This window comes from Siniperca chuatsi, linkage group LG6, assembly GCF_020085105.1.
Source record: "Siniperca chuatsi isolate FFG_IHB_CAS linkage group LG6, ASM2008510v1, whole genome shotgun sequence".
NCBI classification, from domain to species: Eukaryota; Metazoa; Chordata; class Actinopteri; order Centrarchiformes; family Sinipercidae; genus Siniperca; species Siniperca chuatsi.
Window position 1 is genome coordinate 12999596 of NC_058047.1, and position 20806 is coordinate 13020401.

General features: G+C 39.7%; 2 protein-coding genes and 3 non-coding genes across 7 annotated transcripts; 4 read left to right on the forward strand and 1 right to left on the reverse strand.

Moving 5' to 3' along the window:
• The first annotated feature begins 907 nt into the window (after nt 1-907).
• On the forward strand, nt 908-11279 carry ncl (nucleolin). 2 transcript variants are annotated; one of them, XM_044200375.1, is made up of 16 exons: nt 908-1064; nt 2179-2280; nt 2942-3053; nt 3729-3857; nt 4323-4574; nt 4833-4976; nt 5530-5613; nt 5793-5916; nt 6525-6661; nt 7236-7362; nt 7729-7865; nt 8348-8477; nt 8952-9097; nt 9358-9484; nt 9898-10175; nt 10532-11279. In XM_044200375.1, the coding sequence occupies exons 1-16, from the start codon at nt 1047-1049 to the stop codon at nt 10594-10596; spliced, it is 2112 nt and encodes a 703-aa protein (XP_044056310.1). In that variant the 5' UTR covers nt 908-1046; the 3' UTR covers nt 10597-11279. The 2 variants fall into 2 exon arrangements, with proteins under 2 accessions (XP_044056310.1, XP_044056311.1); XM_044200376.1 differs by lacking the exons at nt 3729-3857; nt 4323-4574.
• On the forward strand, nt 4073-4210 carry LOC122878416. Its single transcript, XR_006378486.1, has one exon. It is a non-coding gene; the product is annotated as a small nucleolar RNA SNORA57 (small nucleolar RNA).
• Nucleotides 6916-7053, forward strand: LOC122878405. Its single transcript, XR_006378475.1, has one exon. It is a non-coding gene; the product is annotated as a small nucleolar RNA SNORA57 (small nucleolar RNA).
• Nucleotides 8588-8721, forward strand: LOC122878414. Its single transcript, XR_006378484.1, has one exon. It is a non-coding gene; the product is annotated as a small nucleolar RNA SNORA75 (small nucleolar RNA).
• Nucleotides 11280-16461: 5182 nt separating the features above from the next.
• b3gnt7 (UDP-GlcNAc:betaGal beta-1,3-N-acetylglucosaminyltransferase 7) lies at nt 16462-20256 on the reverse strand. 2 transcript variants are annotated; one of them, XM_044200377.1, is made up of 3 exons: nt 20019-20241; nt 19492-19829; nt 16462-19031 (listed from the first exon to the last, which is right to left on the reverse strand). In XM_044200377.1, the coding sequence occupies exons 2-3, from the start codon at nt 19500-19502 to the stop codon at nt 17795-17797; spliced, it is 1248 nt and encodes a 415-aa protein (XP_044056312.1). In that variant the 5' UTR covers nt 19503-19829; nt 20019-20241; the 3' UTR covers nt 16462-17794. The 2 variants fall into 2 exon arrangements, with proteins under 2 accessions (XP_044056312.1, XP_044056314.1); XM_044200379.1 differs by lacking the exon at nt 19492-19829 and having other exon boundaries at nt 20019-20256.
• Nucleotides 20257-20806: the final 550 nt, after the last annotated feature.

The following is a 20806-nucleotide window of genomic DNA, read 5'->3' on the forward strand; positions in this document are numbered from 1 at the left end:
CAGTGAAATGTAGGCTACTTAAATCATCAAAAGTAAAAGTACACATTAGGAAAAAAAAGGCCCCCAGTGTTATGTCCTTATATTACATAATTTCTATCACTGAAGCATTCATGTAAAAGCACATTTTGTTGGTGTAGGTAGTCTAGGTGTAACTTTTTTTTTTACCAACTTTATACTGTTAACTAGTTTAGACTAACCTATATAACCTAGGCTATATATAACCAGTAGAGTTCATTTCCTCTTAAATGTCGTGGAGAAGAAGTATACAGCAGCATAAAATGGACGTAGTTAATACCTCAAATCTGGAAGTATTTTTTTATTTATTTACTTGAGTAAATGTAGTTACGCTCTACTGGTCTGTGCAGCTGGTAGCAAGTATTCCGCATGGTAGACTACATGAGGTTGATGGGTGACGGCAACTGGCCCAAACCACGTGGTTCATACAAAACAGCTGCATGTGACTTAAAGACGCGTTGTACTGAGTGGCCATACAAAAAAATAAAACGTAAAAATGTCAGTGTACCATTCATGAAATTGTCGACTATTTATATTCTCTCAAAATTTAAAGTTAAATGACAACCATGTGGAAATAACTGTTGAATGTCTCTTGTTAAATTCAGCATGCCATATTGTCTTCAGATGCAAAACATTATTTCATAGAAGCTTTGACTATAACACTTTACCATGTGATTATTTATTTATTTATTTAGTTCATGTATTTATTTATAAGTACCGGTAACAAAAAAAAATCTGCCAAGGCACAATCTGTTTCTGTGGAGTAGTTTAATGCATTTCACGTCGGCTGTCTATGTAGAAGAGGCGCGGGCACGATGCAAATATTCCAGCTTGTGATTGGTGAAAACAGTCGTGTGGGCGGGCCGACGTGAACGCGCAGAGCAAGAGAGTAACGAGAGCGTCTCGATTTATCCGTCTTTCCTGTCCAATGTCCCACCGAGTAGGCTGAGCCACGTGTATGCATTAGCTATTTCGTTACTTCTCTCCAAACGTCCAGTTCCTTGTGTTTCATTGAAACACACAACAGCACCATGGTGAAATTAGCAAAGGTAAGACCAAATGGTGTCCATTTTACTGTACCGTTAAAGTATGCGCGTTTGTGATAGAAAGCGGTGTTTAACGTTACGCATGAGGCCTTAACGAACGAAGAAGATGCTGCGTTTGTGACAAAAACGGAACTGCCACCGGGAGGGAAATGTCTCCCAGCTAATGCTTTCTGCTCATTAATTACACAGTTTCTGTAAGAGTTTGTGTTTTCGAAAAAGTATGGTGGAATACGTACATACTAAGCGTTTCTTCTCGGTTGATATCGGCCATGTTTGTGCCTTGTCGTTGGTTTCTGGCCTGGCCTGCTAACGCTAACCGACTACTCAAGATGGCATTCATGCGCGTTCTCGAGAGAAGCATGCGGTTTAGAGATGCATTAAAAAAGAAGATTGAGTAAATGGCATGTCTCACAAACTTGCCACCGAATATCAATAGTAAATAACGTTATATAATTATTGGGAGACGTGAAATGTATACATTATGCTAGCTAACGTGTAATTTAACTGTTAGCATTAGCACGGTGTTTAACAGTCCCGTTGCAGACGGATGCTTATTTCCTTCGAGTTTTTAGCGTAATAATTATGGCCCATCGAGATTCCTATTTTAACTGTCGTAAATAGTTTAAATCAGAGCTTAATGTTCTACTTTATGCTATCGTCTTTCTTGATAGCTGCTCAGCATGCGTTTAAAAGCCTGTCTACAAACGTTAAAATTAGCCAACATGCTAGCAGCCCGACCTCCCGAGTTCCACGTGGGTTGTGCGCCTGCTCTGAGTGACACACGAGGCGAACAACCACAAACCCAGAAACCAGATTACCGCCCAGACAGACATCCGTTACTAAACGTGGCTTATGTTTAACAAATGCAAATAATTTGAAACGTCTGTGATTAAATCATCTTTTTTGGTAGCGATGGGGGGGTTCTGGTTTTGTTAACTACCTCATGGTGTAAAACCCCAATATCTACAAGCACGTTGAAGCAGGATACTTGTAATACTATACCCCTGGATTTTATTCTGTAGCCACACCTGTGCTTTGGCTAGTTTGAGCAAAATTCAATGTGAGGTTTTTTTTATTTTTATTTTTTTTTATTTCCATTTTATCCCTCTTTTCGCAGGCAGCAAATAAGCAAGCAACTCAAAAGAAAAAAGCCCCTCCACCCCCCAAAGAAGTGGAGGAGGAATCTAGTGAAGAGGACAGCAGTGATGAGGAAGAAGAGGTACAGTATATTTGTCATAATCTTAAATAGGGCTGCAGCTGTCAATTATTTTAGTAATCAAGTATTATACTGATTATTCCATTGAGTAATGGATAAGAAATACTTTTGCTTTTATTAAAGAGCAATAGTAAATGTGCAAAAGAGAAAATAAGACAGGTCTCGTCAATTGAACAGCCATTAGATTTTTTGCTTTTTTTTTTAGGAAAAATCAACATTTTTATTATGCTTAAATCCATACAATATCTGTCAACTAAACCCATTTAGTGCATTTAAGTGCCATATTACATTCTGGGTTAAACAATAATTCTGAAATGCAAAAACAAACAGGCTTTCACAAAGTGGCTGCAGCATTCTATTTTCTGTGGTTAATATCTTGAACGAAACCTAGCTAACTTAAGGACATCATAACTAGTCACCACATTGATTTACATTGCTAACTAGTCATTACATATTTACTAGCCTTCATATACCTTGTGTTGGGTCCGCTCTATGGACTGGATGTGTAAACTGGATGCTTCCTGCTGAGATGCTGAAGCATAGACGCCATACTATTGTGGTATGCTAGTTCGGTTTTACAATAGACACACTGTACAGAGTATTGTTTCTGTACATTTAAAGTAATTAAATGTAGTAGATTTTAAGTTTGTTTTTATTTTTGCAGACTCCTCCACCTAAAGTGGTTAAGAAGGCCACACCAGCCAAAGCCACCCCAGTTGTTAAAAATGGCGCTGCTGCCAAAAAAGCAGAAAGTGAAGATGATGACGATGATGATGGTAAGTAATGAAATTTGACGTTAAGTTCGAAGTTAATTGGATGTGATCTTCCTTTTTGAAGGAGTCTGTATGTGTCACTTGAATCAGCTGAAAATGGTATTACATTCATGAGCCGGCTTGTGGTAAGGATAGTCTATATGCACTGAAATAAACAAAGGAAATAAAGCATGCAAATCAACCTTGTTAGGTGGGCTGTCCAAATGTATGGGGAAATAGTGATGCACTGATCTTGACCTTATCAAAACAGATTAGGCATTAGTCAGACATGATGGGTGCACAGGAAGTGAAGTTGACAGTTATAACATTGCAATGCAAGATCATAAGTCCCTTAGAATATAAATATTAAAAAAAAATCTACAAGTATTAGGAAAGTTGGTGCATTAATAACTGATCTTACAAATGCAAGAAGAAAAGGGAAATTGTATTGGTTAACACCCTGAGTTTGATCTAATACTACAGCTAATTATGTACTTGCCTAAACAGTTAATACTGTATAGGCACATGACCACACTTTCATATTCAAGCATATTCAATCGGAGGACAGGGGGACGCAAAGTCAGGTCGGATAATATATGTTGACACATCCATGTTCATCACAAATGTGAATTTATCCCAGTCATTTTCAAATTAAGTATATTATTGTGTAATAAGGTCTTGTGCTTTGTCAACCTCCAGAGGAGGAGTCTGAAGAGGAGGCCCCCCCACCAAAAAAGACTCCTGCAAAAGCAGCACCGGCTAAACCCACACCAGCCAAGGCAGCCCCCGCAAAGGCTGAGGAGTCAGATGATGATGACGATGATGACGGTAAGACCTGCAGCATTGCATTGCTGACTGCAGAATAAATATATTTTGTCTATTAGTGTTTTTTGTTAAACTTGTTCTGTATATCTAATTTCTTTGTAACTAAGACTTTCTCTGAACCTAGCATTTGTGCTGTGACAAGTCATCATTTGGTCATAGAATTAAATAAAATAATTCCAACTCGCATACGATCTTGCATTTTAAGAATTTCCCTGCACCCTCCATTTCTTGGCATACATGCAGTTGTTCAGTACTCATGTGTGGTATGTACGGAGGAAAAGTAAATGCAGCGCTATGTCTTCGGTGCCGGTGTGTTTTATCGTCTGCTGGTTCTATCCTCAATCGCTGCTACATTCTTTCCTTTTGAGGCTTTTTTTGGAGTCTAAAGAAACTTTGCCAATGCAGATTTTTTTAATTGCCATGCGCTTACTTTTTGAAATTCATGATTCTCATGTGTGTATTGTCTAGATGAGTCCGAAGAGGAGGCCCCACCACCCAAGAAAGCAGCAAAGCCTGCTGCTAAACCTGCTGCCAAGCCCCCAGTGAAAGCTCAACCTGCAAAGGAGTCCTCTGATGAAGATGATGATGATGATGACGACGACGACGACGATGATTCAGAAGAAGAGGCCCCACCTCCCAAAAAGGCCACTCCGGCTAAACCAGCTGCCAAAAAAGCTGCAAAAGCCCAGGCTGCCAAAGAGGAGTCTGACGATGATGATGGTTAGACCAAACCCTTGATTACTTATTTTTGAGAATGTGTATCTTCTATATTGGCGATACTAGGTCAGTGTGGAGTTGCTGATTGTGATCTACAGTCAGGAGATTATATGATGATCAACAAGGGACTTAATACTGATTTTGTATGATGTCACCTTTTGTTATGGATCTGATGCAGGTTAATGGAAGGTGGGCAACGGTTTGATATTGGTCACAGCGACTCGGATGTAACCCTTAACAATGTTGTTTGTGGTTCCTCAGACTCTGAAGAGGAGATGGACACCACTCCTGCTCCAGCAGCTGCAAAGTCAAAGAAAGCAGGCATGGTCAAGGCCAAGGAAGAGTCGGAGGAGGATGACGATGATGAAGACGACGAGGATGATGACGACGATGAGGAGGAGGAGGGTGAGTTTTGGTGATGGAAAAATTTAGTGTGGTACACCTGCCAAAACTTGCCATATCTATTTCTTACATATTTGTTACTCTCCAGTATCAATAGGTAGATTTCCAATCACCTGTCTATTGAAATTTTTTAATTTAGAGTAAAAGAGTGAAGTGCTGTGAAAATGTGGCTGAGTTGGAAAGTTTGTCCTATTGATAAAGATCTGATGAAGGCACATAGAAACAGAATTTTAGAATAAACAGACATTTATTAACATGTTAATGCTTCTTTTGCATTGGTTCCACATTCATTGCCCCACACTGTTGCATGACTGGCTCCACCAGAAAATTTCAAAAATAAACAATATAGAGGGCAAATGACAAATTTTATCCAATGCACATATTTTAGACACGTATAGTAGTGTTTTCCTAAATTAAATCAAGTTATAACTGAAGCATGTTTATTTATTATAAGCCTTTAGTACAGTTAACACAATCTGCCTGTTCCAGACTTTGTACCTGTCTTGGCTGAATTGATGTCTGTGAATTTAAGATTGTGCAACACTCCTGTTTACAGAAGCCCCAGTGACTCCTGGAAAGAGAAAGGCAGACAGCAAGAAGGACACCCCTCCTTCCAAGAAGGCAAAGTCAGAAGGTGAAGGTAGGAATAAATGCACCGACCTATCAATCAAATTTCAACATTTTATCATGATGATCAACAAGGGACTTAATACTGATGTGTGATGTCACTTTTATTCTGAATCTGTCTGGCATAATTAACAAAATACGTTTTTGCACAAAATGGGAAACTCGATTGACATTTACTTTGCCATTTTCCAGGGTTCTGTCTATTTGTTGGAAACTTGAACTCCAACAAAGACTTTGATGAAATCAAAGAATCCCTGAGGAAATTCTTCTCCAAGAACAGCCTTGAGGTTGCAGATGTCCGGTTAGGTGGATCCAAGTAAGCAATCAATTTATAACACATTAATAGTACATGCTGTTGATCAGTACTTGTTTGTAATGCATAGAGGTGTGTGTGTGTGTGTGTGTGTGTGTAAATATGGGATGGAAAGAAATGGCAAAGGAAAGTATCAGGATAATAAACTCTGGGTTCTGGCTGATGCGAGTACTGATCAAATGCCAGTGCTACATCTCTACATTATCACTTGTCTATCTAACACTATCACTTGTCTAACACTGACAGCAACTAAAGCTATTTAATGTGGATCTATCACTTCTGATTGCTGATCTGGTTAATTAGGTCACTGGATGTCATCTAAGAGTGAGATCCAGAAAGAGTTGATTTCTGTTTACAATTTTTATACTCTGGGTTAATTGTTAGTCATTCAAACTAAACAAATTGCTTGGTTACAGATTCTCAAGTTGTCATTGTTATTGATAGACATTTTTCATATTGCAGAATTTACAACTCTCCCCAAAACAGAAATTGTTCTGTAGATGCAACCCAAGACATTGTTTTTGAAATCTAGTTTCAAGCAAGTTGTTGGTGCTTATTTTCTGTCTTGAAGCAGGAGTGTCTAATGGTTCTTGCATGACTTTCCTTAACAGGAAATTTGGCTATGTGGACTTTGCATCTGAGGAGGACATGCAGAAGGCACTGGAGCTAAACGGCAAGAAAGTCATGGGTCAGGAGTTGAAGTTGGACAGGGCCCGAAGCAAAGACAGCTCACAGGAGGGCAAGAAAGGTATAAAAAAAGAGAGAGAGAAACAAACAAAACACATCCATCAGGTGCTTGTGTGTATGTCTATAAAGTTGTTGTTGTTTTTTTTTTTTAAATGGAACTCGTACATTTCCAGGCAGTGAATTTAGGCAGTTTAAACATTTCTCAGAAGATTGAAAACAAGTTGGTCCCAATACCATACTGACATTTGTCCCACAGAGAGATGCACAAACACTTGCCTCAAATTTTTTACATCCTAAGTGAAAGTTTCCATGCACCCTCCATTTCTTGGCATACATGCAGTTGTTCAGTACTCATGTGTGGTATGTACGGAGGAAAAGTAAATGCAGCGCTATGTCTTCGGTGCCGGTGTGTTTTATCGTCTGCTGGTTCTATCCTCAATCGCTGCTACATTCTTGGCTTTTGGTGTAGTCAACAGATTTTCTCAATGTCTAGGAATTTTTTTTTATTTATTTATTTTTTAAGGGGGGGGGGCTGGGACATTTCCAGACAGTCAACTTTGGCAGTTTAAACAATTCTGGAGATTAAAATAACGTTACTCCCAATATCCATACTGACAATGACTTTTGTCCCACAGAGAGGGATGCACGGACACTGTTTGTAAAAAACCTTCCATTCTCTGCGACGGCTGATGACCTGAAGGAAGTCTTTGAAGATGCTGTTGATGTTAGGTTACCTCCAGGCCAGAACGGTTCAAACAGGGGGTAAGAACAAGCCAGCATTTAAAAAAAGAATTAATTGTTAGCTTATGTTCTTAGTCCAGATGCTGCTGATAGCGAGAATATACAATATATAAGGAACACAAGAAAGCTCCATGAGAGTCCTACAAGCTAACCATGGATGAGAATCCTAGATGGTATAGGAAACTGACTTGACCATAGGCTATGGTTGAAGGAAATCAGTTGTCCACCAGTTATCATCACTATTTTAAAAGTGATTGCCATTTTGTAGCATGTGTATCTAGTTTTTGTTTCCTAGCACTACCTGCCATACATACAGCTGACCAGCATTTTGGTCTAGGCTTGGTCTTGTTCCAGATAAGTAATTTTGTTTTTTTTCCTCCTTGACAGCATTGCCTACATTGAGTTCAAAACTGAGGCTGAAGCAGAGAAGATGCTGGAGGAGGCCCAGGGAGCTGACGTACAGGGGAGGTCCATCATTATTGATTATGTCGGAGATAAGAGCCAGAAAGGAGCCAAGGTGGCAGGTAAACTCGTTTTTCCATTTTGATGCTAGCATTGGTGGTTAAACTGTATGAGACTTTAGTGGTTACGAGCTAGATTGTGTGCAATAGTTAATTACTCCATGCATAGCTACTACACTTTATAATAGAGCCTCAGAAGCAGGGCGTGATGGAAGTATGGCAGATTTTATTACTGAAACATGCTAATTATTTGCCTATAATCCAGACTAATAATTCATAATATAATATATGGATTATTTTTAATCATTATAAAGCTCTATACCATGTTGTATATGTATTCACATATCGCTGGGGTTATGTATTTTAATTAAAAGGGAAGCTGCATTTGTATGTGGCCAGTTCTGATGCAAATACTACTTCCTGAATCTTTGTGAAGATCTTCAAGATAGTATTAAATTACTGCTCTGGTCCATGATATCAAAGAAAATACTTCTCCATCTTGGTATTTGTCTCACCAGTTTCCTTTCTTCCTTTTCTTCCTGTAGGGGCAGGATCAGCCAGTAAAACACTGGTAGTGAATAATCTGGCCTTCAGTGCCACAGAGGAAGTCCTACAATCCACATTTGAGAAGGCTGTCTCCATAAGGATTCCACAGAGAGATGGCAGACCTAAAGGGTACGTATCTGTGCGGCAACTGTATTGTGTCCAAGAGGATTTTCTATCTTATCTATGGATTGTCATTTTTTCATCCTTTTGAATGTGAACATTAAATCTGGAACTGCTACACCTTCTCATGAGCTCCTCTTAATCTTACCCATGATTCTGCATGGATTCGCACGAGAAGCAGAGCCAATGCAGAGTTAGAACAGGCTCACCCAACACTCATATGGGTGCTGCCTATGTCTGCTGTGCAACAAGTAGAAATGTCTAATTAAAGAATCGTTTGACAAAATAGTCAGTAAGGATATTGCACTGGCATGTTTTTGAGGGGGTTGGGGGCCTATTGTAACACTTGGTTTAGTAAACAAGAGTTATGACTTAAATTTCTACAACTAATGGCTAACATGGTTAAACTATTTTCCCCAGTAATTGAGATTTTCTTTAAGTCTAAGTGTTTAGCCTTTCCTAATGTTATGCTTCTTTCCTTAGTTTTGCTTTTGTAGAGTTTGAGAACACAGATGATGCTAAGGATGCCCTGGAAAACCTCAACAACACAGACATTGAAGGCCGGTCAATCCGACTGGAGTACAGCCAGAACAGTGGTGGCAGGGGAGAAGGGGGCAGAGGAAACTCAGGTAGGTCTTCAATCTACCATTATGAAACTAAACAGTAGTCTGTGATATAATCCCAAATCTTAAAAATACAGGGGTAGCAGGGCTACCAGGTGGGAGTATTGAGCTCAGTGTGTCAGCATGGCCAGATGTGATGAAAACATAACCTCCTGAAACTCTGTGATGATTCAAAGATAGTCAAGTCCTGATCTGGTCTGTGCTTATAATGATCATTGTGATGGATACAAGCCATAGTTTTAATGATGGCTTCTCTTTGCTACCAGGTCCAACAAAAACCCTCTTCGTAAAGGGTCTCTCTGAGGACACAACAGATCAGACTCTTAGGGATGCGTTTGAGGGCGCTGCTGCAGCCAGGATAGTTACAGACAGAGACACAGGGTCATCAAAAGGGTAAGTTTGTAGAGTTGTAAAAATTCCCTCTGGCTGTTCACTCTTCTCGTGAGCACCGCTCTGTCCAGCAGTGACAGTGCACGGATTCGCATGAGAAGTAGAGCGAGCTCGCAGTTTAACGGGCAGCTACCTTAGTGGTAGTTGCCCATGTCTGATGTGAAACAATCAACACAGTAATATGGGTGATTGGAACTTAAAGTATTGTGAAATACAATCATACTTTAAGTATTAAATGATGTCTAATTTCATCTGATCATTAAAGCCAATCACTTTTTATTCAATGTTAACATTTTAGCTGCAGGACACAGCACTATGCTGGTAGGAATTCCTGTTTTTTGGTGACTAAAATCAATTCAGTTTCCACGTAACTTTTAGTGAGGTAAAACTATGCCTTTTCTTCCTTCTGCCCGCAGCTTTGGCTTTGTAGACTTTGACAACGAGGAGGACTGCAAGGCAGCCAAGGAGGCCATGGATGACGGCGAGATCGATGGCAGCAAGGTGACCCTGGACTACGCCAAGCCCAAGGGTGAAGGCGGCTTCCGTGGAGGTCGGGGCGGTGGTGGATTTGGCGGCCGTGGTGGTGGCAGAGGCGGCCGTGGTGGTTTTGGCGGCTTCGGCGGTCGTGGTGGTGGCAGAGGAGGAGGAAGGGGAGGCCCTCGTGGAGGTGGACGCGGACGTGGTGGCTTTGGAGGTAAAGGAAATTTAAAATGTTGGCTTAGCGTGAAAAGGGGACCAGCTAATGTCTGGTCAGCTGCTAACATTTAGTTGGGGGGGGGGGATCTAATAAGAGTCCTGAGAGTTCATTGTTTTCATAATCAGAAAACAGCTATCAATACCTTGGCAGAAGTTAAGAGGGCTGATATCAACAAACTTTACTGTATGTTCACGGCAATAGATATTGATTTTTGTTTGGACTTCATATTTGATCATAATGATCATACTTTTGCCCTCCAGGGTCAAAGTGGAGTATGGAGTCTAGATATTTTTAGTTGAGGTGAACTTGATGCTGCTGGCTGGTAAACTAAGTTGCTTCTGTTCTCATTTTAGGTGGAAGAGGTGGCGGTGGATTTGGAGCCAAACCCCAGGGGAAGAAAATCAAGTTTGATGACTAAATCCTTAGTCTGTTTTACTTTTTGAATGGACTCTGGTTTCATCACTTCTCAGAGCTTTTGGACATTCCAGAAAGCGTCATTGATATTTAACTGTTAACGGGCATTTTAGCCCTTTATTTAGACCCCTCAAACCTTCGCCTTTTACCTTCTCAGCTCAAGTGCTACGTGTTAGTACTGAATGTCCCTAATGCAAACTTGCACCTCTCGCCCTCATTAGCTTACTTGCTTTTCCGAAGGAGTAAAATGGAATGGGTCTGGCAAACAAGTTTGCTGTGAAAAATACGCTTGTCTTTGTCAGATACATTGTGTAAATTTAAACAGTTTGTATGATTTCATTTTACCTTTTTGTAAAAAAAAAAAATACACTTGTATCCATATGTTTTTTTTTTTCTGTTTTTATTATCATTTAGTTTGCTTTAGGTGCCATGTTTTACTGTAATGTGCAAAGCATATTTTGATAGATTCGAGTCAGTGCTCTAGAGTTGGGTGTTAAAAATATGGCAATGATGTTCTGTCATGTTTGTTTGGTGGGGCACAGTCAATGTCTGAGTCGCAGAGGATGACAGACCTCTTATCTATGTAACATAAAATATTTGTAGTGCATTGACTAATTTTTTTCCCATCTGAGAATCTCAAGATTTTCACGTGATTAAAATAAAATCTTGTAGGTGGTGATTTTTAAATGTCTGTCCTCATTGCACCCATGTCAATCTGAAGTATTGAATAGGTATCAGCAGGGTCCCACAGGCTTGAAATATTCTTAATAATAGGGATCAGTTTCAGTCATTGTTGAACACAGTTGCCAAGTATGGTACATTTACTGAGTTGTTACTTTAATGCAGCTAACTGCATCTAATGCAATGCAATACAACATCACTGCAATAAATTATACCTTTTGTGAAGCTTGTTAATCTGTAAAGACTGTCAGTAGTTAATTCATCTTGAGTAATTATGGAGGCTGATTTATGGTACTGTTAGATTGTGTTGCATTATGTTGAAAGGTGTCATAATGCTGTCCAAACCAGCTGATTTATAAATGGGAATGGACAGATTATTTAAAACCTGTTGATTATGTAGAATTTTTAAATGTCAAACTCTGGAATGGATAGAAGGTAATTTGTAAGCCTAAGAAAATAATTAGTTCTACAAGTAACAGCAACAACTTACACTCATCTAGCCTTTTTGCATTCATAAAAAGGCTACATCCCTGTTAGCTCAGCTGAAATAGCTTATTGACAACTGCCACCAGGTGGCAGTCTCCATCAGGTAGCCTGTTTGTGTAATGAGAGCTCGGAAAATGGTCTGTTCTAAATGTGGAACTGTGCGTACTGAGTACTTGCAAGTGATGCTTAATTGGGCAGTGATGGATGTTAGGTTAACAGTGGAGCGCGACACCTATGGAGTCCTGAATGACATTCTGCCATAATTAAAATCTGGTTCAGGCTGTTCACAAAACTGATATTGAATTGACTGCCTTAGAAATGCAGACTTGTTAGTGGAGCTTTGCCTGTTCAAATTCCTAGCAGGGAAACTGGGTGAAGGCACTGGTCTCACCCTAAAGTTGTTACTCCAAAATCATCAAGCCTGCAAGGGGCTCTCAGACCTTCTTGAGCACTTAATTCACTTAACTGTAAACTCTGCTGGTTAGACATTTGAACCTCCTACTAAATGTAAGTTGAGATCCTTTGGAAACTCATCAATCAATAATTTTTGTGCCATTGTGTTTGATACATGCAGTGCTTTCAGTGATTGCCCCCAAGACTTAGCTGAAAACACATAGCTGAGAGAGGACTATGAAACTGTAGTTAAGTTGTGAGTTTTTGTCCTGAAACAGTCGAGGCTTGAAAGGCAAATCTCACCACATGCTAAGAATGATTAAGGTTTTGGTACTGGCCAACAACCTTATCAGCACCTTAAAAATCTGACTCAGCATCAACTTTATTGGTCAAGTATGCTTAGATAGAGGGAATTTATTTGCAGTTTCCAGTAGCTGTCAGAATACTTACACAGTACCAAGAACAAATGAACAGGAAAAACACAAAGACTAACAGCAGAAACGGGGCCAACAAAGCTAAACAAACACAATTGTATACAGACAAATATGTGGAAAAAAGAGATGCATATATACACAATGTACATTGTGAGACACTCCTGCACCTAAACTTACTGCTTTGAGTTCTCACTGGCAACAGGACTTAGTGTCACTTGATTTAGCAGTGACCCTGAGCTGCTGGGCAGGTCTCTTGTCGGTGACACTACCAGACAGGGAACGGCAGTATGCTGTCATCCCGAGGCCCTGGTAGCTGAACAGGGATCTTTGTTCCTGAAGGTACCTGGGCGGGAGGCACTGATGATGCCATCACTGAATACCTCCATTTAGAGACTTGTTGCGCCCACCCCCTGCCTTGAACAGTGACAGAGGTCATGCTAGCTTTTCTTTGTGGCATTATGTCAGCCGTTTAGAATGACCTGAGTGTTTTCATGCTGGTTTTTAAAAAATATTTTCTTTGTATCATCCACACAGATACAGTAGAGTGTTAACATAAGCTTCAGTGATCAAATGCACATGCAACCTGTAATAGGCTATATAACAGTAAAATAAAAGTTGGGTATCAAAGTGATGATGTAGGGAAGAAGCTCTATGGCATCCATAACATAGGAAGCTATGAGAGTTTACCCTCTAGTTATACATCTTTCACTGATAAATGTCAAACCACGCGTGACTCCAGTCAATAGGGCATTGTGAAGAGGAGAGAGGCCAGAGACTGATACTTCATCTCCTTTGTTTAGTGGCTGGTCTAAATAGGGCCCTCTTTAAATGGGAGTATACTGCTCAGAGTCCTCTTCACAATGGATCTTTGTCAAGTACATGGTGTCCTATAGCGCTGATCTACTATGAAGTCGCATTGCCTTGGCCTCTTTTCCAGTGTGACATGGGGAGTCAGGGATTACACCCTCCTTGTCTGCTGGGTGAGCATACGAATAAGAATTTATGTTCTTGATATTTCTTGGATGTACGTAATAGAGAAGAACATACTGTGTTTGGTTAAATCAATTATAATAGAACGCATGTGTAAGTCTTTAATGCTGCTGTTAAACCCTTATACAAACACTTTGATAATTTACAATGTCTTAAATCAGATTTGGACCAAATGCTCATGTTTGAGCTGAAATCAAAGAGATCTTTAAGACCTTTATATAGCATATTCTCTGCCATTATAAATGGAAGTGGTTTGCATAATATATGGTGGAATAACATTATTATCCATATTTGTATTTGCAATATTGTTGCCACCTGTGATAAGATCACAGTTTTCATCTATGGCTGATGAGATGTAGTTCCTTCATGTGGTGACTGAACTGTTTTGGTCACATATAGCCTACACATAAATTTACATGTCTGGGTTAATACTAACTGTATATACATACTGTATATTGTTTTTTAACAGTGCCCAGCCCAGCTAAGAAATAGTCACACAACCGTCTGTAAAAATTAAAACGTGTTGTTTTTACACTTGATTTTTGTCAGATTAAATAAATGAGATATAACGAGTTCTTCTCTTCATTTCTTTCTTCTATCTCTGTGCTAAACTAAGCTAACCAGCTGCTGGCTGTGGCTTTGTATTTAGCGTACACACGAGTTGCATTGATCTTCTCAACCTACTCTCTGCAAGAAAACTGGTGTTTTTCCCAAATAGTTAAACTATTCCTTTAACTGCAGCAGGATGGTAACATTGTTAGTTTTCCAGCATTATCATAGGTGTAATTTAGACTGGGAATGCTGGGGACATGTCCCCACCACTTTTTGAAATGGCTGATTTTGTCCCCATCACTTTTTAAAAGCATAACTTGTTAAAAGACTGAATAAAAAATCAAATCAATGATTTTAGAATTTTGTTTTAAAAGTAATATGGATAAATAAATGTAAATAATCTAATCCCCGCTCCAGTTTAATTCATTTTCTCAATTATCAATATTTAAATCTTATGCTAGAATGAGTCATGATTGGTTGAACTTGACTCATAAACTCTTGTGAACTCTGTTTCTCAAATGTTAAAGTATGCAGCATTGAAACAACAAGGCAGTTTAACTTAACATCTAAAGGTATTTTGTCATATTTTAGGGCAGTGATATTGTTATCGCTGGGCTGACTGACATGCACTGGTGCTTTCTACAGTAGATGTGATTTTGGCATTGTTCCATTGACATGGTGTTGCAGCTGTGGATGTGATTGATGGCTGTTATTTGTGTGGCCGACGTTGTGAGTTTTACGCTGAGTATTTTCATAATGTTGACTCTGTAGTAGCCAAGGCTATGCCCTTTTGATGCGCCTTCATGCAATTTTTTGCCAACCCGCCGTAATTAGGCCTATCTACTCTGACCTCATACTGATCCCCCCCATTACATTTCTTAAAATCACATATGAAGACTGTTAAAAAAATGTTTTTCCTTATGTCCCCACCACTTTTCAACACAAAGTGACGCCCTTGAGCATTATACTGTACTTTACGCTACTGATGTTTATGGTGATTATTTAGTTCCTCAGTCCAGGTTTTTACCAAACGATCACTATGGGACGATGTAAGTGTTTTTGCAAGCTTGTGTGCTTTTTTTTGTTAAGTTTGTCCTATCCTCCAGACAGCCATTTGTTATTTGTATCTGTACAGTACAAAGGTCGACTTGAAACGTGTTTGAATATTTGCATAATCCATCCACTAAACTATACTATACTAATGCAATCTACAGTAGGCCTATGCATGATTTCTAGTAACTGGCACTGCTTGAGATGTTCTGTGACGCCTGAGCTGATAGCAGTAGCCTGTAGGGTGAGGAATGTTCTTTTTAATTTTAGCCCAAGCAACCACACTCCCATCTTTAGCCATGCCAATAATGGTGCCTTTGAAGAAAATAGAGGGCTAGTGTGAAAGCTTGCAGCCCCTTCCAGCTGACCTATTCACCATGCTGACATCAAAAGCTTCCTCCAATTAGTGTCAACAAATATGCAGCTCCTGGTCTGCAGGCAGGTTGGAAAGCTGGGCATGTACTTGCATACAGTCAAATATCATCACTGGAGTGGGAGATTTACACTAGATGGTTGGTGGTTGATAAGTCAGTTCTTTTTCAGCCGCAAAGCCAGTGTTTTGTTTTCAGTCACCTTGACAATATACCTTTAATGCAACTTTACTTGACTGTCACCTCTGTTGGCTGTGGGTTTTAGGTTCTGCTCTACCTGCATGTGTTGCAGTCAGAGCTGTGAGGAAGTGAGTGAGACATGACTCATCTTTTTATTATTGAGTAACCACATACATACAGTGCACACTTGCACTGACCATTAAAACTTTGGTGCATCCGAATGTACTTAGGAACTGCTTATAATACAGGCAGTTATTACAGATGGAATTTATTTTTATCACAAAGACATCTCAAAATAATGATTTGACAGAGAGTCATTTTACAGCCAGGTAATATTTTTTGTGTTCTTATACATGCATTAGTTGTTTTGTGTGTTTTTTTAAGATAACTAGCGAATCTTCTCGGGATCATGAACGTCTGTACAAAATTTCAACGAGGTTGAGCTGCAACGAGGTGCAACCCAGTTTCAAAATGAAAGTAACAAGTGGTTGCTTTTATAGCTTGTATTTCTTTGAACACAAAGCGGAAAGGTTATTTGTCACCCACCATTCACACCCCCATGTTGTCAGTATCTGCATTCCCAGGACTGCAAACAACAGCTGCTAATAAAATACTTTCAAGTACACAATTGCTTACTATTGCTTCTTCCTTTACCAAAATGGATGTTCTGTAAAGGTTACGATGCAGCAGTCTATTCAAACAGTGTATGAATAACATTAACACAAAAACAGCCAAAGACAAGATGTTTATTTACAAGTGACATTCTATGTACATTTGGATTTTTACATATATTTACATCACCTAGACATAATCATCACCCACTACACCTACAACATTCAGCGTTATAATCATTGAACATTCCATTAATATCCTCATCTGATGCTTTAAATTAAATAGCAGAACCCCGCATTTGCCCCTTTTTATTGGGGGATGATAAAATTAACATGTCAGATACTCGTACCGGCAATAGTTTTAGTTCACAGTGTCATAAACCCTCTACCAAATTCATATCAAGTATATCAGCACATTCAAATCCACAGACAGCATACACATAACAAGTTTAGACATTTCTTTAAAGTTTCCAGTAGTATAGGAGTTGTAAACGTCCGCATTTCAATCACATTCCAAAAAAAAATGAGTGCAAGGACCTCTACAATACAAAAAGTGTTTAAAATCTTACTTTAGGAACGCGTACTGCATATGAAGATAATGGTATCATGGTTATACTTGCAGTAGAAAGACCAATGATGAAATTTTGTTTTTTGACTGAGGTAGAGAGAGTTGTTTCTTTCTCTTACTTGAAGCCATTTGAAGCCACTGCAGCATGCCATACTGGTCCAAGTGAAGGCAATGTGCAACACTTAGTACAAACCCAGAATGCTAACATAACTACAGGATGCGCAGCATGTGTAATGGCTTTCAAACCCAATAATACGAATTGCCCTTATGTTTTCAAGATCAAACTAAACAAAACATTATTTCCCTCTGACCTATATGAAAGCACAATATGCTATCGCAAATTAAACATATTCATGTTTTTGTTTACCACTTGTTGCAATAAATTTACCCAAATTTTTTTAAGCCTATTCACATTAATGAGTTCGCTATCATTGGTGATTTGGTGACAGCTCACTGCCACAAGGCTCCTGGCCAATGGGTTGAGGGTGTATAATAGGGTGGAGACCCATCAAAAATGTTGTGATAGGGCCCACAACAGAATACTATGCAACAGAATAAAAAGCCTAATTGTAGAGCGAGGCATTGTCCTCCTCACTGTGCCCATTGGTTTAGCAGCTCAGCCTTTGTCTCTGAATCTGCATGCTGACAGTGTGAGTCCTTCAAAATGCCAATATAAATACGTAATTCTAAGTCAACCTTTAAAAACTCTGTATAATTTACTTTAAAACTGCATTACTGGATAGAAACAGCAAATTCAAATATTGTCCACGGTCCCTCTCCACATAAAGGAGTTTCCTGGGAAGTTTGCCTCTCATGCAACATACTAGTATCCACCGAGGTGCAGCTCAGCTTGTTGGTGCTGTCCTTACCTGGTGTTCCCATCAAGCTATAGGATCTCCACTTTCTGCGAGCAGACCAGGTCACTGTTGACCAGTTTCCACATGTGCATGAGGTCTGACGGGAGAAGCTTGTGCACCACAATCATGCTCTTAAAGAAACAGGGTTCTCTGTTCAACTTACTGCTCTTATTTTTCACCAAGCCAAACGTCTTGAAGGCATTGTGTTTTATAGGAGTGACCTGAAGTACCTCCAGACACATGCCCAAGAAGACATCATCGATGGGGTAGAGCTCCAGCGTGTCTGCCACCCAGTGAAGCCTCCCCGCCAGGGTCCCATCCATCAGAAAACCCCCTCCACCTGCATATGGAGGGTAGTGTGTCTTATCATACAGAGCCTGGGGGATGTAGTATTTGTTTTCCTTTTTACGAATGGGCTTAGCCTTGAAAATCACATCCCCCACAAACAGGTTCTTTGCATGGTTGTTGCTTTCCAGAAACTCAAAGATGTTCTCCACGCTGACAAAGACGTCATCGTCCCCCTTGAAGACATAGCGTACACTGGGGCAGTAAGTGTGGAACCACTTGAGGAAGTGAGTCTCCTTAAGCGTGAGGTTGAAAAAGCTATCCAGAAAGTCCCACTGGAGGATATCCTGGTAGATGTAGTCCTCGTACTCCACTAGCTTCTGATGGTTCGCTCTCTCTGCCTCATTGTTGGGTTTACCAAGAAGGAAGAGGGTCTTTATCCTCTTGCCATCAACCACCTGCTCTTTGCCCCAGGTTTTTCGGATGACCTCCCTGCGGTCATGCTGGGTTGCCACAGATTTTATTACCATGAGCAAATATATGTCCCCCGTGCACTTCTCTGGGTGGTTGAGGAGCATGGCAAAGTAACGGCAGTGTCGATAAAGCATGAACTGCTTGAAATTTTCCTCAAGGCCCCTGAACCAGTCCTGACTTGAGAGGTTGAAGTTGGCACTACAGTTGGAGCTAGTTACATCCCAGGTTCTGGGGTTGCTGTCCTCAGTAATTCTGGGCTCCTGTGTGGTAGCCGGAGCTTTACTAACCTTCCAGAAGCCTTTAAGCCCCAGGTACAAGTCAGTTTTCTCTTCCAGAGCAGCTCCAGGCTCCGCTCCCTCAAAAGCATCCATGCAAGTCTGCTTCTCAAGTTCGAAGGGAACCCCCATATTGATGCTCCCTCTCTGGACAACAGTCAGCGCCACCACAGCCAGGAAAAACATGACACTCACCCTCTTGCACACCTTCCAGCGATCTCTGTTGTTCATCCTATGTGAAGACAAAGATCACAGATGCCAGTCAGAGTTAGAGCAACATTTTCTAACTCAATACCTTTTCATAGATGGAAAGCTAAATATTGAATTGTATTAATAGCATTAATATCATGTTGGAGTGTTTTGATTGAGTTCACATATATTACGGTATACTGAGCGTCAAAAAATGAGCCTAAAAATTAGAAACATGGGATCAAACATTAGTCAGGGAAGTCAGAATTATTTTTGTTTGTTTTATTTTTCTTTAAGAAGCTGGACATTATTCTTAGTCTTATTATTAGTCTTTAACCCTGAACAAATGTAATTGTGATAGGTCTAGGAGTAAAACACCAAATAAAAGCCCAGAGTATTTAGTTTTTCAATGATTCTATGGCCATGCATCAGTTCTATAAGAATTTGAATTACAAACAGTTTAAACAAAATAGATGAATAGGAATGAAAGTATAAATTCTCACATTTCCAACATGTCATGTCAGGGCTCCTGACATTCATGACCACAGACACGCTCCCATGTGGGCCTCTCTACCTTTGAAGGAGAGTTTTCCCCCCAAATAACCACAAACAAGGTAAATCCTAGGTTAAAAAAAAGTAATCTTAACGAAAGTCTTTCAGCGACAGTTACACTTGTTGATAATGAAAATTCACTTGTGAGTTTTGTTTGAAACAAATTAATTTTTAACCTCCTGTTATTAAAATACCTACACAGGTCCACAGCATCACCTTGAAATTTGGGCTGAAAATCAGAATTCTCACATGCTTCTTTACTCCTTGTTCTTGTTTTTCCTGAAACGAGCTGTTTAAGTGGGGTGAGATCTTGTTCACTTAATTTGAAGAAGCATTACAAGCATTTCCTTAAGTTCTTTGTGAGTCAGGGACGCCTTTAACATGCAGATCCTCCACCACAAGAGTAGTCAGATAAGCATCGTGTAAAATTGTTAATTTGGCGTATAATAATGAAATGTTAAAAGAAGATGCCACTTACATTTTCTCTTGTGCTTTAGACGATCTGCGATTGTTCCTTAGAGACAATAAACCGATAACTGAGCCAAGAAAAGTGGAATGGTTTGGATTTATGTCTATTCGGCTTTTGTACAAAATGATAAAATACTAATTTCCATCGAAGCAGTCTTGTTGCAAATCTGTCGTGAGAAACCAGCAGAGTTTGAAGGTTTCTTTGCCTGGTAGTGCAGATGTGCGCTGTGCTCCTGAGGACTGCGCTCACACTGAGATCCGCTTTTAAAGGCACGGCTGCAGTTACGTAGACCACATTCACACAGGACGTGGATGATGAAAGAAAAGTGAGGAGAGAGTCCGCTCGTCGTGTAGGCCTATACACAGGACCTATATACTCCACAAGCATGATACTCCATCATAGGTTAACAATAACCCTTAAAACAAGGTAAGATTGGACTTCTTGTGTTTCTTCTACATCACTGAAGTCTGTGGGATGAAAAAAAAACAAATACTTTTGTTTTAGTCTAGGTCCATTCTGGACATCATGTGGAAAACGGGCATTTCAGAATCAGAAATACTTTATTGATCCCCTAGGGTTTTGTTACTTATGTTATTACTTTTGTTATTTATTAGCCTATGCTATTATGTTTGGGGTCAAACACTTAACTCTGAGGTTAAGTTTTTCAACTTCAAAAAAGCTCTGAAGACATTAAGGCAAAAAAACAAAAACAAAAAAACAAAAACAAAACAAAAACGCTTAAAACCCCCACCTTGTGTAATTTGTTGGGTCTTTGTAGAATGCATACTCCTCCTGAG